This window comes from Osmerus mordax, chromosome 6, assembly GCF_038355195.1.
Source record: "Osmerus mordax isolate fOsmMor3 chromosome 6, fOsmMor3.pri, whole genome shotgun sequence".
Lineage (NCBI taxonomy): Eukaryota > Metazoa > Chordata > Actinopteri > Osmeriformes > Osmeridae > Osmerus > Osmerus mordax.
Genome location: NC_090055.1, coordinates 3287463 through 3305671, shown reverse-complemented (window position 1 = coordinate 3305671; position 18209 = coordinate 3287463). Strand labels below are relative to the sequence as shown.

Below are 18209 nucleotides of genomic sequence, written 5' to 3'. Positions count from 1 at the left end.
TAGACTTCACGGCACAAAGCCATTAGGGTTGATCTAAAGCAGCTTCTTTAAGGACAAGTGTCCATTTCGAAGTAACAGCTCAACAAAAGGCTTTTGCAGCGTGTCTCCCTATCTGATTAGAAACTTCAAATGGCCTTCTGAGCCTAGATGAAAAGCCCTATCACGCCTGTTCTGAATGAGCCAGCTGTCTCCAGATTGATCTGTGTGCGTGTGGCTTTATATCCAAGCGTCAAACTAACAGACAACCGTGAAGGCAGTATGGTTGTGTTGGAGTGTGCGAAGTGGTCTAGCTTTGGTTCAAAGTGCTGCTAAATTACCTCTGTATTTAGTGTGTGTGTAAGTGCGCGTCTGTGTGTGGGTGCGTGTGTGTGTGTTTGGTGGGAGGGGTTTGTGCAGTGGTAAGAAGTGGTTGAGTGTTGAAGCTGCATCCCCCCACCCCCTCCCTCTTCCACTCAGTCACTGCGAACTTCCTCTACTCTCTTTCAGTCTTCCTAAACTCTTTTCTTTCTACTCAAGCTTTGCCCTAATCTTACTTTCAACGTCTTTTCTCCATCTCTCTATCGCTCGCTCTCCACGTCCAGCAACAGTCTTCTGCTCATTCGTATTTTCCCACCACATCTACGCCCCTATCCCCTCCGAGCCCGTCTTGTTACGAGTAGCCACTCCCACCGGCCCCTCCCCTTCAGCAACCTTAGCCCCTCCCCCGACAGCCAACCCCGCCTCCTCCACGGGCACGGCAAAGAGTGGGGCGGGGTCTCCCGTGGCGACGGAGGGAGAACCCTGATTGGTCCGTTCCAGCTTGCGGTGCCTGGGCGGGGGCGTGTCCTTGGCGTCGAGGATCTCCCTGATTCGGCCCACGCAGACGTTGGCGGCCTCGCGCGTCTCCCTGGAGAGCTGTGATAGGCTGAGGAAGCCGTGGGGCAGCTCGTCCACCACACACAGGGTCACGGGCTGGCCCACGTTACGGAGCCTCTTGGCCATCATCACCGAGTCGTCCAGCATGGGGTCCAACGCACAGGCCTGGGGGGGAGGGAGGGAGGGAGGGGAAAGGAGGGAGGTAGGGGAAAGGAGGGAGGGAGGGAGGGGAAAGGAGGGAGGGAGGGGAAAGGAGGGAGGGAGGGGAAAGGAGGGAGGGAGGGAGGGGAAAGGAGGGAGGGAGGGAGGGGAAAGGAGGGAGGGAGGGGAAAGGAGGGAGGGAGGGAGGGGAAAGGAGGGAGGGAGGGGAAAGGAGGGAGGGAGGGAGGGGAAAGGAGGGTGGGAGGGGAAAGGAGGGAGGGAGGGAGGGGAAAGGAGGGAGGGGAAAGGAGGGAGGGGAAAGGAGGGTGGGAGGGAGGGGAAAGGAGGGTAGATGGAAAAAACGAATTAAACATGCTGGGAACTTAAATGAAGTTTAAGTTCATTTCTCTCCCCTCTGACTTGGACTTTTAAAATAACCCTCCTCTCCAGTCTACCCAGTCGTCCCCTCCTCCCCCCCCCCCCCTCTGAATATGAATACTCCTCTCCTTCAACTACGGTTAACAGGTTATATTCCTCCCCTCACCTTCCATTCCTCCCACTATGTCTCCGCGGTAACCCGGCAACCCCGCCCCCCCCACCCCCCAGCCCACCCACCACAAAGTGCACGGGGGGCAGTCCTCTCAGCATGCTGTCAGGGGCCAGCAGCGGGGAGCAGTAGGGGTTCTTAAACACGGACGTGCTCTCGATCTTCATGTCAGCCAGCTGCTCGGAGCGCAGCGGCTCGAAGCCCAGGGGGAACTCCCGCTGGTGCTCCGGGTCCTCCCCCTCCCGGCCCACCGGGGGAGGCGTGGCCACGGAGGACAGGGCGCTGGACAGGGAGGCGTCCTCGTCCTTGGACAGGAAGAAGCTCACGTCATCGGGCTGGGGAGGGGGGAGGAGAGTAAGGGGGGAGGAGAGGGGTGTAGGAGGGGTAGGGGGAGGAGAGGAGGGAGGAGAGGGGTGTAGGAGGGGTAGGGGGAGGAGAGGAGGGAGGAGAGGGAGAGGGGTGTAGGAGGGGTAGGGGGAGGAGAGGAGGGAGGAGAGGGGTGTAGGAGGGGTAGGGGGAGGAGAGGAGGGAGGAGAGGGAGAGGGGTGTAGGAGGGGTAGGGGGAGGAGAGGAGGGAGGAGAGGGGTGTAGGAGGGGTAGGGGGAGGAGAGGAGGGAGGAGAGGGGTGTAGGAGGGGTAGGGGATAAACATTGGCATGTTGGATTGGATTTGATGAGGCAAGCGGGAATGGTGTGCACGTGTGTGTGTGTGTGTAGGGGTGTATCCGGTGGGGCAGCACGGCGAGGGTTACCGTGCACTCGGACAGCAGAGGTGCACAGCAGGCAGCAGGAGAGGCGTGGCTGTGTGCGGCGGCCTGGAGGTCCTGGCAGGTCTGGCTCTTCAGAGACTCCCTCCTGGGGGACTCTGCCGGCTCCGGGGCCACCGGGGGGTCAGCGTGGGGGGAGCCGATCGTGGCCTCGGACACGCTCTTCCTCACCGCGTCTGATCGGGACGAGGAGGACCATTATAAACATCAGGGTCAACAGGGAATAGTTTTTCCAGCTCATTCATGCAATCGACACACACACACACACTCTCTCTCTCTCTCTCTCTCTCTCTCTCTCTCTCTCTCTCTCTCTCTGAGGTGTGTACCTGTGGCGGCGGAGGGGACTCTGTTTGGGTCCAGCAGGGCCTGGAACCAGTTGGAGGCCCCTTGTCTGAAGTCTCGGAGCATCAGCGCCGTGTCCCTCCTCACCAGGGTCATGGTGCTCACCTTCTCCACCTGCTTCTCCACCTGCGCCTCCACACCTGGGGGTGGTGGGGGGGGGGGGGGGAGGTCACGGAGGAGAGGAACAAAATTGAAGGAGAGAGAAAAAAGAGGGATCAATAGGGGGACAACGACACACTAGACTGCAATCCAGATCCTTTCCTAATCTAACAAGTAGAATAACACACACACACACACACCTGCGTAGGCGCTGAGGCACCTGGAGAGCACGCTGAGGGGCAGCAGGGGGTCCATGAGGGTGAGCAGGCGGGAGGGTGAGGCGTAGGCCGTGAGCAGGGTGGCGGGGTAGGCCGCCATGATGCCGTCCGGCATGCGGACGCCGTGCGCCGCCACGCGCATGGAGGTGGTCAGGCACAGGTTGCCCCCGGCGCTGTCCCCCGCCAGACACACCCTCTCCCCGGTCCAGCCTGCGGGGGGGAGACAGAGACAAAAGAAAAGCACTGTTGGAGAACGCTGAAGAGTGAAGGAGAGGGAGGGGGGGGGAAGTGTAAGAGGGAGAGAGAGAGGAGAGACAGACAGAGAGAGAGAGAGAGAGAGACAGACAGAGAAAGAGAGAGACAGAGAGAGAGAGAAAAAGATGGAGAGAAAGTGTGAAAAAGAGAGAAAAAGAGTGAGGGAAAGTGTGTGAGAGAGAGAGAGAGACAGAGAGAGGGACAGAGAGAGAGAGACAGAAAGGGACAGAGAGAGAGAGAGAGACCGAGAGAAAATGAAACAGGAAAGAGCTGGAGGCTAGCTACACTTAAATGTACATGTCCGCATTTAGCAGAACCTTTTATCCAAAGCGACGTACATGTTTTGCATCTCTCTGGCACCATCCTCTCTGAGTCAGACACAGGACGCATACTGAATAAAGAGAGGCTACTTGTGTGTTTTGCTTGGTAAATAAATTGGAAAAATGACAAGTGAGTGATACAAAGTGGCACTCATTAAGCCAGTCAGAACCAGCGGGCTGGAGTGCCATTAATAATGGATGATGCAATTTGGTACCACAATCAAAACAGGTTACTCCTGTTTGCATTGTTAAACCTGAAATGAGTGAAGGCAACAAAGAGAGAGGGATAGAGGAGAGAGAGAATCGGAGGAGAACATTAATGGAGAGGAGAGAGATACACGGAAGGAGAAATTAAGAGGGGAATGAAAAAGAGGGGAGAGGAAAGCCGTCTATAAAACGGACGTCTAAGAGAGATGTGCTGCACCAGAAAACATCACGCTTGCTGACTCACTGCAGTCACCAAACTGTTAAGGCACAGATGGTGCCTGTCACCCCTCCCTCCCTCTTCCTCCTCCTCCTCTTCCTCCCGGCTGTGCCGGGCGAGGAAGGTCTGTGTGACGGACACTTCGTATGAAACCAACCAGTCATTTCCATGAATATGGGGAAAACATATTTCAATCAAAGTCGGGATTGTGAAATGGTTGGTTTCACGTCTCGTTTCGCAACCCTCGCCCCGTGGTGTTCCTGCTCAAGGTCCCGAATGTTCCACAAACTCAAGCTTGCGCGTGTGTGTGTGTGTGTGTATGTGTGTGAGACTCACCCAGGAGGTGGTGGTTCTTGAGAGCCCAGCAGTAGGCATAAAAGCATTCCTCCAGGGCCCTGGGGAAGGGGGCCTCAGGGGCCAGGGAATAGTCCACAGACAGGATGGGGCAGCCCAGGTCCTGGGACCAGCTCTTCAGGTAGGGCTGGGGGGTGGGGGTGGGGTGGGAGGAGAGGCAGGGGGGAAGGGAGGAGGAGATAGGAGACCAGGGATGAAAAGAAATACAAATTAATCATGGTTACTGTTCTTATATTCATCCCCATCGACATCATCACTACCACTGTCAAAATCATCGCCGCCATCTCCTTTATCCTCACCCTCCAAGAATACACACACACGTGCACGCACGCGCGCACGCACGCACGCACGCACACACACACACACACACCTCCTGTCATTCTTAGAGCAGGACAAGAGGTGAGGTACTTGTCAGTGATTCAATGCGTCAACACGGAGCTCCACAATGCCCTGCTCTCCCACACAAAACTGTCATTCTCGTGTTGTCACGTATCACTGCCATGGGCAAAGCCCAGGGCTGACACCACCAACTGACAAGGGAGAGGAGTGTAGGTGTGTGTGTGTGTGTGTGTGTGTGCCTACGTGTGCTGGCCTTGGCCCAGACTGACTTCAGCTCTGATTCATAACCCCTAAGATTGCCTAGATGTCAGGGGTTAATGGGAGTTGTAGTCTCACTCATCTGCAGACAGCTACTGCAGTTAATCTGGCTGTCTGGGCGAGCAACACAGTGTCATATCGCTCTCTTTCACACAGCAAGTGTGTGTGTGTCTGTGTGTGTGAGAGAGAGAGACAGTGATTAAGTTCTGGCCCATCCATTACGTTGGGTCTGAATCAATGGGGCTCTGAAAGGAGAAACACTAACCTAGGCCTCAGGCCTTGTTGACTCCATCCATCTCCATACACACACACACACAAAGAGAGAGAGGAAGGAGAGGTAGCAAGACTGAGGGAGGGAGACACCGAAAGAGAGAGAGAGGAAGAGAAAGCTAGAGGAAGGGGGGAGAGAGAAAAGAGAGGAACAGACAGAGAGAGAGAACGAGAGGGAGACGGAGAGAAGAAGCAGTTGTGTTTGTTGGGGGGGGGGGGGACTCACGGGACAGAGAACAGTCGGCAGGGAAAGAAAGCAGAAAAAGATAAACAGACACCGAGACAAAACGGAACAACAAGGGAGTTGGGGGAGACGGCGAGGGAGGAAAGGGGAAAGAAAGGGAATCAGGTGGCTGAGCGGTTAGGGAATCGGACTAGTAATATGAAGGTTGCCAGTTCGATTTCCAGCCGTGCAAAATGACGTTGTGTCCTTAGGCAAGGCACTTCACCCTACTTGCCTCGGGGGAATGTCCCTGTACTTACTGTAAGGCTAAATGACTAAATGTAAACGTAAAGAGGGAGAACAGCGACAGATATGAACAAAGTGAAGACGGATGCGAGTAGGTGTGTCAGTGTTGGGCCACGCTGGAGAGTTAACAACCAGGGACAGAGAGGCGAGTCTCCACACTGCTCCAGTGGTAATTAGGCACCAATTAGCCTAGCTTATTAGCAGGAGGCTATCGACTGCTAAACGCCCCCCCCCCCCCCCCCTCCCAGCATGACAACAAGAGTCACTCTGACGACCGAGTCCTTGACGGGTTCATTACGGCAGCTCCGATTTAATTGGTTAAAGACAAGGGTCGTTAAGACGGGGGGACGGGGACGTGATTGGTCGAGGGGAACGGGGAAATTGGAGGAGCGGAGAGGCGTGGTGGCGTACCTCCTGAGACACACTTTGTGGAAGGTGTGTGAACGTGTGTGACACAGCGAGACTGAGAATGAGATCAAAACACAGAGAAAGAGAGAAGGAGAGAGACCAGTGTAGTGGTGCAGTAGCCTTGAGGATGGATGATGGATGGATCAGAATCAGAATGAGCTTTATTCGAGTTCACACAAACAAGGAATGGAAAGGATGATGGATGGATGATGTTGATGATGGATGGACGATGGATGGATGGAGGATGATGATGAGGAGGAGGGGTGAAGACTAACCTCGTGGGACTTGGAGGTCTGGGCTACGAAGCCCCCCCCGTGGTAGTGCACCAGCAGCCAGGGGGCCGGGGGGCTCCGCTTGGCCTTCATGCCCAGGGACAGGGAGATGGACCCCCCCTCGCTGCGGCACATAGACAGCAGCTTCTCACTGTCCTGTGGAGGGAGCGAGAGACAGAGAGGTGAGAGAGAGAGAGGAGAGAGAGAGAGGTGAGAGACAGAGAGGTGAGAGAGAGACCCAGAGTTTTTTTCCCCCACAGGTACACCATTGCACTTTTTGAGGTTCATGTTGTTTAACTACATGCTCTTATGGTTCTTCCCTTTGGGACTTATTTGCTTTTCACAATGTATGCTTCATGTTTTGGCTACCCGCAATGTTTGGGGCTATCTCATCGTTATGATCAGTGACCTATGCACTTTTGTAAAGCTCTCTCTTGGAAAGTCGCTTTGGATAAAAGCGTCTGCTAAATGCATAAATGTAAATGTAGAAAGAGAGAGAGATAGAGAGAGATGGAGAGATAGAGAGACTGACTGACTTTCAAAATATATTCATTGGGCAGTCAAAACTGCCAGCGATCCACCTGTTGTGGTGTAATGTCTGTTGACTTGACAGAGAGAGAGAAAGGGAGAGCGAGACTGAACCAAAACAAGGAGAGAGAGCGAGGGAGGGAGAGCAAGGGAGCGAGAGGGATTTAATGGGATTAACTACAGCGGATGAGAGAAGGCAGTGTTAATTGCTGTCAGGCAAAGATAGACATGTTAGAAAGAATGTGTGTGTGTGTACTGGTGTGTGCGTGCGTTTGTGTGTGTAAGTGTGTGTGTACTGGTGTGTGTGCGTGTGTGTGTACTGGTGTGTGTGTACTGGTGTGTGTGCGTGTGTGTGTACTGGTGTGTGTGTACTGGTGTATGTGTGTGTGTACTGGTGTGTGTGCGTGTGTGTACTGGTGTGTGTGTGCGTGTGCGCGTGTGTGTGTGTACTGGTGTGTGTGTGCGTGTGTGTGTACTGGTGTGTGTGTGTGTGTGTGTGTGATAATCCAGCAGCAGAAGCAGTGATGTAGCGAACCTGTCCTTCTCTCAGCTCGTGGGAGATGAGCCTCATCTGGACGGGTCCCGGCCCGGTGTGGGCTGATGGCGCTGCTATGGTGACGCTGGATTTGGGGTCTGCCACCAGGGGCAGGTCAAAGGGTACAGGGGGCACGGAGAGGGCGCGGTTCACCTTCACCTGCGTGGACGTCATACTGGCCAGACTCTGAACAGGGGGGACGGGGGGACAGGTGGTAGTTTGAAGGAAAAGGATGTGAACAAATCATTTCACACAGTATTATTTTTCCAGACTTACAGATATAAAAAGAGTAAAAATAATAATAAAATATATATAAATAATTGTTGGCAAACCGATGGTGGTCCGGCTCTAGAACGGAACCCTCCAGACTCACCGACAGCACCTCGGTCTCCGTGATGTTCCAGAAGGCCTTCCAGAAGCTGATGTCCAGGTTCTGAGTGATGCGCTCAAACTCTGCGCCTCGCAGCTCCGGGTCGATGGCGTATTTACCCGAGGTGAAGAAGGAGCCGGCCGCCACGCCTGAGGAGGAGGGGGGGGGCAGGAAGGAAAACAGCAAATGTCGGAGACGGGGATGTGGGGTGTGGAGGAGAGGGGGACAGGGAGACAGGGAATGGAGTGATGACCGAAGAGGAAAGAAAAAAAGTAGCAAATGAGGACAGAATTTTTTTTTTATGGATGGTTAAGAATTGACAGGAGTTGAAAGGCAAGTGTCATACAGGAGACACACAGGAAGGAAAGAGAGGGAAGGAGGAAAAGGAGGATGGAGAGAGAGGACAGAGAGGGAGGGAGAGAGATGATGGGAAGAGAGGAAGAGGTGGTGAGGAAAAAGGGAGAGAAGAAATATAGAGATAAAAGGTGGAGGACAGAGAGAGAGAGAGAGATCGGGATCAAGATGAGCGAGTGACTGGACGCTGAAACATCAAAATCGCAACGAGAGAAACATGAACTCACTGAGACAGCAACATAAAGGAGGGAGGGGAGGAGAGGGGGAGAGGAATGGCAGTGAGCAGATAGATACAGACAAGCGTGGACACTGAACAACTCCTATAGCTAGGAAAACACGGGGACCTCCAACCACTGGGGGGGAAAATGAGTTTTTCTTTTCTTTCCGTCTCTCTTTCACCCACTCTCTCCCCCCCCCCCCCCTCTTCCCCCCCCCCTCGCTCTAAGGCCGCAACCAGCCATTCACTGCACATCACTAGGAGGACAGTATGTGTCACCCGCTAGTGCTGCTAGCTTCCTCCAAGGTTGGTGCCTTGTGAGCTGTGAGGACATGAGAGGCAGAGGGAGACAGCAGCGGGATGGGGGGGGGGGGAGGGAGAGGTTCTCTCCCACTTCCTGACAGGAGGTCTACTGCAAACGAAAGTGAGAGAGGAGGCCACGCGCACTCACCGTACGGCGCAACAACTCGAGCATCCACTGGGGCGCAGCAGAGAGCACAAGACACAGGGTGTATGTCGGCGTGTATTATTAGTCATTTAGCAGACGCTCTTATCCAGAGCGACTTACAGTAAGTACAGGGACATTCTCCCCGAGGCAAGTAGGGTGAAGTGCCTTGCCCAAGGACACAACGTCATTTGGCAGGGCCGGGAATCGAACTGGCAACCTTAAGATTACTAGCCCGATTCCCTAACCGCTCAGCCATCTGACTCCCTCATGAAATGCATTTGCCAGGAATGCGATTTAGGCATGAAAATGCACACAAAATACTGGGTGTGCCCGCATGTTTGCAGTAAGAATGGGGGACACACCAACACGTCAGTTGTTGTCGAGTTACGGCCTCTGTTTGGCATCATGAGTAAGGGTGCAGGCAGGGGTGTGTGTGTGTGGGGGGGGATAACTAACCTATCCCAGACTGGTGGCGTTTGTAGTTCTCTCCGAAGGCCACCAGGCCAATGGCGATGGTCTGCAGGCAGGGGCGGATGGCAGGGGTGAACTACAGCGAGCGAGAGACAGAGATAGAGGGTGTGGGGGGGGGGCAGTCAGAAACCCAGGTAGAGGCTGGTGGACACAGGAAGAGGGTTCGTCATGTGACTCCTCCCCTCCCTGCCCGGCCCTGGTCAGGACTGACCTGAAAATGGTCCCAGGCCAGAAGAATCCACCATGCTTTCATTATCAACAACAGCTCCTCCACCTCTAGATAATCCCTCCCTCCCCCCCCCCCACTTCTAAGCCTTGGTAATGGCCTGAGAAGCAACTAATATGCTCTATATATAAGCTCTGGATGAATCCCCTTCTCTCTCTCTGTCTCTCTCTCTCTCTCTCTCTCTCTCTGTGTCTCTCTCTCTCTGTGTCTCTCTCTGTGTCTCTCTCTCTCTCTCTGTGTCTCTCTCTCTCTCTCTCTCTCTCTCTCTGTTCCAACTTACAGGTTGGTTGTGGGGGGGGGGGGGCAACCCTGGTCAACCCCTTTCCACAAACACACACCTGCAGCTCCACAAACAAACACACACACACCTGGAAGCCGATGCATCGGCCGTAGAAGCAGCCCTTGTGCATGGAGGCGTACTCCCGCACAAAGCTCTGGCTCAGGCCGCTCTCCTCCTGGAAGAACAGGTTGCCGTGGCTGTTGTCGTGCAGCAGGCGCTGCGCCAGGTAGAGCAGGGCGCGCAGCTGGCACAGGGCGCTGCAGTACGCCTCCATCTCGCCCGCGTTGTGCGCCGCCCGGAAGAAGATGCTGCGCCGGTTGGCGGTGATGTAGCGCCCCTTCTGGATGATGTGGAGGATGCAGCATTTCACCACCTGGGGGGGGGGGGGGGGGGGGGGGGGGGGATAGAGGTAAAAATGTTGAGCGGATGGAGGGAGCGTGAGATAACAATTGAATAATGAAGTTAATAAAAGAATGGAGAGGGGAAGAGAATGTGAAGGTTTATCTGACAGAGAAATGGAAGTGAATGTTCAATTCCCTCAACAGGGGGGCCCCCAGAGCGCCAGAGCACAGGGAGGTAATGGGGGATAATGGTGGGCTGACATACTGATCATCCCGACACAAAATCAATTTAATGAGACACCATGGGAATAAGAAAAATAGATATCCCAGTGCAAATAACTGACGGTGAGCTTCTCCCCAATGTAGAATAACAGAAGATACAGGACGATGGTTCATGTGGCCGTGCTTACACCCCCCCCACACATCCCCTACCTTGACAAGTGAGCGGTACCCGTTGGCAGGTATGTGAGGGTCGAAGTCAAAGTGGTGGTAGATGGAGGCGAACCCGGAGACCACGGGCTCCAGGCTGCGGGCGTGCTCCTGGATGAGCGTGGTGGCGTCCACCAGGCGCCGCGCCGCCTCCCCCTGGGGCCCCTTGGAGCCCCCGGAGAAGAAGGAGGCGTTCTCCTCACACACACTGTACAGGGCCGCAAACACTGCCTTGGTGTCCATCACTGGAGGGGGAGGAGAGGAGGGGAGAATGTTACAGCATTGGAGGGAGAGAGGGGCAGGGAGGGAGGGAGAGACGGCGAAAAAGCAAGAGAGAGAGAGAGAGAGAGAGAGAGAGAGAGAGAGAGAGAGAGAGAGAGAGAGAGAGAGAGAGAGAGAGAGAGAGAGAGAGAGAGAGAGAGAGAGAGAGAGAGAGAGAGAGTGGAACACACGGGTTTGGCCATCAGCATGCAGGGGGTGTGCGGAGGGCTGGAGCGCGGGCAGCCTCGGCTGCCTCGTGGCTGCCTTCGTCCTCGCCTCTAATCCCCTGCAGCTCAGCTCACAGGAGCTCACTGACGGGGAGCGTGTGCAGAGCTAGCGCTGAACCAAATGATCTGAGACCAAGCTCAAACGGCGTAAAGCCTCACATGAGATGCAACGCGCGTGGCGGCGGAGAACACACACACTTTTACTTGGAAATGAGGAACACACACACACACATTTAGTCATTTAGCAGACGCTTTTATCCAAAGCGACTTACAAGAGAGAGCTTTACAAAAAGTGCATAGGTAAATGATCATAAACAACGAGATAGCCCCGGAAACATTGCGGGCGGCCAAAACCTGAAGTATACATTCTGAAAAGCAAATACGTGCCAATGGGTGGAACCAGAAGAGCGAGTAGTTAAACAAGTTACAATTAAACGACAAGACGAGACGGACACACACACACACACACACTCTCTCACTCAGGAATGAGCATGACACACAGGAGACGCGCTCAGACAAACACACAGCCCCACAGGGCCCCACGCCGTCTACAGACATGTGGGAGGAAGTGGATCCCTGGGGAGCTCAAAGCAGGCAACGCTCTCGAGTCCTGCTGGGTCACCTGAGCCCTCTGAGGGCAGGAGGGAGGTCTCTCTGGTGCTCACTGAGCCCACGGCTCCCTCTGAGGGCAGGAGGGAGGTCTCTCTGGCGCTTACTGAGCCCACGGCTCCCTCTGAGGGCAGGAGGAAGGTCTCTCTGGTGCTCACTGAGCCCACGGCTCCCTCTGAGGGCAGGAGGGAGGTCTCTCTGGTGCTCACTGGGTGGGGTGACAGAGACGCTGAGAGAGACAACACTCGACTCCCCAAGTGAAGGTGGGGGGGTGGGGCCAAGAAATGCTGTAGAACAGTGAATGGGGAAACCTTAATAGATTAGGAATGAAAATACTTCAGGTCATAACTTAAGTTTCCGTTTCTGGACTTGATAGAGACAAAAATATTTCATCTGAAGCCAGATAGTTTGATGGCAGAGTTAGCGACAAGAGATGGAGTGTGTGTGTGTGTGGGCCATAGTTCGGCTGTTCTTGTTCACTGAGTGCACAAGTACAAGTGAATTTGTAACCAAGTCCGTCATTCACCCGGTCAGTCAGAAAGTCAGTCAGTCAACACTGAAGTCTCACTCGGCTGTGAGGACCAACATCCTGTCATCATGTGAAGGCAGCTCTCTCATTCAATGTTACCCATTTATTTATTTGTTCTATTCTCGTCTGTAGCTGCAGGGTTAGACACCATTCCAGTTGGCAAAGTTTCGCCTCTGAGAACATCAGCTGCTTGTGCTGGATACGTTTTAAACTTCGCTGCTGGATGCCGACCAAAATCGAATCAAATGAACAGTATCATTCATACTGATTCGAATGGCCGGCAAGATTTTCTGCTTACTCACTGTCGAGTCTACCGTCACGCTTGGCGATGTAGCTGAGAGGCTAATTCTTTTTGCTTGGCGAAACTGGTCTCATGATTGCTAAACCACTACCCCCACACCCCCCCTCTTCACTCTCTCACCCCTTTGGCTTGAATGTGCTACATCTTACAAAACTACACCCCTCTTCAGCGCCCCCCTCCCTCAAATTCTAGCTCTTGCCTACTTTGTGGCAAGACAACAGCCAGCCCTTCACCCACTCCTTCCTGCATGTCATCTTTTCTCTCTCTCTCTCGTTTCCTCTCTGTCACGCATCCAGGGTCTAGTGTTAGTGTGTTCCCCAAGTGTGTGTGTGTGTGTGAGGCATGCTGGTCCCCAAGCTAAACAAGCAGTTCCAGGGGGAATCCTATAGATGGCGCAGTAGGCCCAAATTCAGCATCGCTAAGGTTCCCTGTCGCAGATTAGCTACTGGTCAAAATAGCAGGTTCATTATCGCCCACCATGTTTCTGGTAATGAATTGTCTGGGTGTGTAAGCCTCAAGCCCTCTGACAGATGTGGCTGGGAAAGGAAGAGCGAGAGATGGAGGGAGAGAGACAGAGAGATGGGGGGAGAGAGAGATGGAGGGAGAGAGACAGAGGGAGACAGAGTTGGAGGGGGAGAGAGAGATGGAGGGAGAGAGAGAGAGATGGAGGGAGAGAGAGGGAGACAGAGAGATGGGGGGAGAGACAGATGGAGGGAGAGAGAGAGGGAGACAGAGAGATGGAGGGGGAGAGAGAGAAAGAAAGGGAGAGAGAGAGATGGAGAGACAGATGGCGAGAGAGAAAAAAAGGGAGGGAGAGACAGATGGAGAGAGAGAAAGGGAGAGAGAAAGGGAGAGAAATGGAGAGATGGAGAAAGAGAGAAAACACGAAGGAGAGCTAAGTGAATGTGACAGCGATTCCAAACCCATTTTATTCACTCTGAGAGACAAACTATGACATGTTGACAGAGACAGAAACTCATGCCACGACCAAAATAAAACAAAAATGATGACCTAACAAACTCACAGAATGCAGATTCTGACACATTTTACTTGCTCTTAGCTGTGAGCGGGTGGATTAAGGATAGTGTACGTGAGAGAGAGCGTGAGGAAATTAAAGGATTTAGTCAGCAAAACCATTGCATCAACACTGACGCACACTATCCACAAAAAGCACAGAGATTTAGAGGAAATAACTGCACTATTGTAGTGCAATGTAGCAGAACAAACTAGGCCAGGTTTGAGAAACAGGTTAAAATTACCTGGCATAGCCTAATTAGCATACTGTATACTATCTAGGAGCACAACTCTGTTGGTAGATTAAGGACGGCGAACTCACAATAAGCCACAAGTGTGACATTTTGAACAGACACTAAAACCATGCCACGTTTTGTACTTTCAGTATAGTCAACTTAGACAGATAGCTAAACCAGACTAGGCATTGCCTACTTTCAAGCACGGTTATTTTAACGGACAACTAGCTAATTGCAGCTCGGCTTATTGATTAACGTTTAACCATAGATTAGCCTACTAACGTTGAATAAAACCACCCATTTTCCCAGGGCTTCTCTGGGCCGGGCATCAACACCCGGGGATTTTCACCTTGCACATTACCATCCTGCTCTGTGTTTGTGTGCGAGACTTGGCAGGTTGGACGTAAAGCAAAACTAGCTTAATGTTTCGGTGTTCCTAACTGTCGGTAAGGACGATTTTCTGTCCCCTATTTGGCAGCTTGGTACCGGTGTGTAGCAGCAGGTTGTAGACACAGACACCTGGTCCCCCGACATTAAAGATAAATGAAAACAGGACATCTATAAATCATGCACAACAACTACCACCAGCGGCATAACAGGCTTATAATGTATCCTGCCGGAGCAACGATGTGTGTGTGTGTTTGTATGCGTGTGTGTGAGAGAGGTGCTTACAAATACTACGTGCACGCTTGTGTGTGAGGAAAAGCAAGCTGACAGAGCTACGCGAGGCATGCATGCTATAGAACAACTGTTCAAAAGCCATAATGAGTAAAAATAGAGTTACCCCTGTCCAAGTTCGTGCCTCTGTCCTTGACTGATTCCTCTCTCCAACGACAGCAACGAGAGCAGGGAGAGAGAGAGAGAGGGGAAGGGGAGAGGAGAGATGGGGTATCGTGATTGGATCCTCGCTTCCTTCGGTTGGTGACGGTTTCCCCCCCTGGTCTGTTTTGGTTTCTGTCAGCCTGTCAGACTCGATACTACTCAGATGATTTTTCCTCTTTTCTGTCTGTGCCTCACTTCTATTTAAAGGGCATGGAGTCCTCAGCCACATACCAGCAGTCCCACAGCTCTGAGGACATCTCTCCAAATCCAAGGACTCCTCACCCAGTTTGATGAACACAAACACAGACACACAGAGACACACGCAGCAGAGCAAAGGGCTATGTGTGTGTGTGTGTATACACACACACACACACACACACACACACACACATTTGTCCATCCAAAAGAACACCCTCCGACTCAGTACAGACTTAGTAACCTTGATTGTTATTGGCTGCTCAACCTGCAACTTCCAGCGATCTTAAGTCTAATTGGCAATTCCCATACAGGATGCACCAACACCACTGTGTGTCCATAATCTGTGTCATCCAGTGTGACCTGGTGTCGATCTGAATTCACCTTGAGAAGGAATATTACAGAGAACATGACTGAGGGAATGTTACGGATCTCTCCAGTCACAAGTATGAGCAGTCACTCAAACACCGACCGACCGACACACACACACACACAAAACGACACACCCGAACCGACACACACACACGGCCTAAACATGTGCGCTCATGTCTTACACAGCAGGATAAAACTGGACCTTTGAACATTCATATGAGGATCTCATTCTTAGTGAGCTGGGCTGTGCTAGCCACTAGCCAGGAGGTTGAGAAATGCCCGCGTCTGGGGGGCTGGTGATCCGCTTCACTCTGGGGGTTTCTAAGCCAGTGATGGTGCCAGATCTCAAATATTGAACACAGTGTTTTCCAAACAGTGGGCTGGAATGCACTGGTGGGTGGCAGCAAGTCCTCCTGGGGAATGAGGGAGAGATGTCTGCCCAGCTCTGACGGAGCGCCGCGGAAAATCAGAAGGGGTTGTTTGTTTACGTGGTTTACGAGTCTTGTACCCTGTCCTTGTTTAAACTGGCTTGCATCCTTGATATCTAACAGTATATGTGGTTACACTGTTGGGGGAGAGAGAGAGACAAGGAGTAACAGAGAGAGTGAATGAGTGAGTGACTGAGTAGGAAAAGAATGACAGATAAAGAAAGGACAGTTAACTGCTACTTAAGCCTCTGCATTGATAAGCTTCACCTTATATTTATTCATGCAAATTCACTCGTACTGCCCTGCCCTGCCCAGGTGCAAAGTGTACAAAATTAATTTTCTCTCCTGGGAGCCTTGATATAATAAACGTCCAATTCAACACCCTTTTTTTTCTGCAAAATATGCTTCATCTGTATCAGTCGCCTTGAGATAAGGCTCGACTTAACTTTAAAGTTAGGCAATTCGAGTGGATTCAGAATGTGTCCAAATATTAGTGAAAAGTATCTGGTAAGCCTTCCGGCCCTAACCTCAGGGCATCTTCCTGTAGACAGACGGTTAAATTAAATGTAAAACAGCCTGGCTGAAAGTCTTCTGAGAGGAGCTAAATCATGAAAGCAGATGCTAAGCTAGCCTAATGTGCTCCTTTGAGATCACAGCGCCCTGATGCTGCTCTCTTACCATGGAGGTGAGCACTATCCATAGCAGTCATGAGAATAGACTCAATTCTACCTCCAGGATGGTAAGGTTGGGGAGGGGGGGGGGGGGGGGGGGGGGGTTGGAAAACGTGACCCTTGTCTCAGACACGTTTCGACAAAGGCCAACCGTAACAACAGGAAGCCAGTAACAATGAACACTTCCAGGACGCACAACAAGGCTCCCTTTAACATAAAGATACAAGTCATAGCTGATTTAAAATGAATGTAGGCCAAAAGCATAATATGTTGGATGAGATGCTGAGTACAAGACGTACGGAGCTGCTGCATGTTTAGCCAACTTGTGAAATTTACTTTCCAGTCATCCGTACACAACGGTTAACTGTGCAAGCATTGTCTTCTTTATCTGGTTTTGACAAGATAGGCTAATGCTGTCCAGCTATAAAAAATAAACAGTTGGGCTACTGTTTCTGCGATATTGGTTGTCTTAGAGAGAGAGTGGTTGAAGGCGCATTGTTCCAGATGTTGGTAACCATCGCGATTTTCCAATTAAAGCAACTAAGGGACTCAGTGCGTCCGCCTGGCTAAAATAGTCGCAGCTACAGTGAGAGTCTGTGTGAATTACAAGGACATATTCATGACGTCCCCCTCAAGCATGTTCTTTTTTCTGAGCCAATCCATGTGTCAAATTGAGTCGCTTCCTCCTAGCGAATGTCGCTCGCCACTGACGCTCTCTACCGGCTCACCGAATGGATGCTGATGTGACAGACAGGTTAGTTAGTTGAGATGCCTTCTCTTTAACCTTTAAAAAAAAAGGAAGCTACTAAGGAACTGCAAAGTTCTTTACCGATCTTCTACTCCAAACGGTTTAATCTTCCAGACAGTGTTTCTCTGGTAAGGGGACTTGACACCGGTGAAAATCCTAGGCTACGTTATTCGGATAGTGAGAACGTAAAAGCATAAGACTTGAGAGAGACTTGACTGTCAACTCTTAAAAGGAGGCTATGTTATCTAGAAGTCGACTCAATCGATTGTGCAACCATCTATATATCACATTACTGTAGGTTATGTATGTGGCGTGCTTTCATCACTGTTTATTAAAACTTAGTAGTCAACATTTTATAGTTAGGCTTAGGGCTAGCATTCAAATCAAAGACACCGTCTGACAGAGTGAGAAAACCGACATGTCAGATACACGAAAAGCTTACAGTTACACGAGTAACTGTTTTGCAAGAGACTTATGGAAAGAACCAGAGCGGCTTAAATCTTTCTCAATCTAGGTGCAGTTAACATTGGCTAGCTAGTGCCATACTAGTTAGACTAGACTAGCTTGCTAACCTTTCAGCGGTGACTGTCTAGGGATGTATAGATTTGATCACAATTTACAAACAAGAATTAAGGTCTACATCCCAAAAGACGTTGATTTCTCACCTATGGGACCCTCTTTGTGTTTAGATGAGCGTCTGCCATTTACACCTTTTTCGAGGCTACCGTTCCCTGATTTCCTTCCCGACGCCATCTTCGCCCACTGTTTACGCAAGGCGCTTCAACTGATCTGTAGTTATACCTTGAAAGACCGCCACGCCCACAACCATAAAGGCAGCCAGTCAGCGCAGGCGAGATCTTGGTCCAGCCTATTTATTTACATTTAATTTCATGGATTATGTACATGTTTTATGTTGTAAATTATGTGTATATTAAAACAATATTGCAGATATTCCACCCTTTTTTTCAAACGTTATACCTTGGGTTTCTTAAGAGACCACAGGTGCCATCGAGGCACACTGTAAACGGCTTCCAACATGTTCAACATATCAACATGCATTTTTCCACAGGTACACTTGCACTTATAGCGGTTCATGTTGTTTAATTGTAACTTGTTTAACTACATGGTCTTATGGTTCTTCCCTTTGGCACTTACTTTGGTTGTTCACAATGTGTGCTTCATGTTTTGGCTACTCGCAATGTTTTTGTGGCTATCTTGTTGTTATGATCAGTGACCTATGCACTTTGTAAAGCTCTCTCT

General features: G+C 51.6%; 1 protein-coding gene across 2 annotated transcripts; it reads right to left on the bottom strand.

Annotated features, from left to right (window-relative positions):
- Positions 1-618: 618 nt before the first annotated feature.
- lipeb (lipase, hormone-sensitive b) lies at positions 619-17707 on the bottom strand. 2 transcript variants are annotated; one of them, XM_067238566.1, is made up of 13 exons: positions 17615-17707; positions 10540-10781; positions 9855-10139; positions 9246-9336; positions 7774-7919; positions 7401-7586; positions 6341-6493; positions 4304-4448; positions 2951-3178; positions 2636-2791; positions 2295-2485; positions 1612-1878; positions 619-1020 (listed from the first exon to the last, which is right to left on the bottom strand). In XM_067238566.1, exons 1-13 carry the CDS (start codon positions 17700-17702, stop codon positions 619-621), a joined length of 2580 nt encoding a protein of 859 aa, XP_067094667.1. In that variant the 5' UTR covers positions 17703-17707. The 2 variants fall into 2 exon arrangements, with proteins under 2 accessions (XP_067094667.1, XP_067094668.1); XM_067238567.1 differs by lacking the exon at positions 17615-17707 and adding an exon at positions 14498-14588.
- Positions 17708-18209: the final 502 nt, after the last annotated feature.

Bases quoted from the DNA above. Each gene is read 5' to 3' on its own strand.
- lipeb (XM_067238566.1), bottom strand. From the start codon at position 17,702: ATGGCGTCGGGAAGGAAATCAGGGAACGGTAGCCTCGAAAAAGGTGTA. The intron at 4,449-6,340 runs GTTAGTCTTCAC...CCCACCCCCCAG, and splicing joins AGACCTCCAAGTCCCACGAG to CCCTACCTGAAGAGCTGGTC. The intron at 3,179-4,303 runs GTGAGTCTCACA...TCCCCCCCGCAG, and splicing joins CAAGAACCACCACCTCCTGG to GCTGGACCGGGGAGAGGGTG.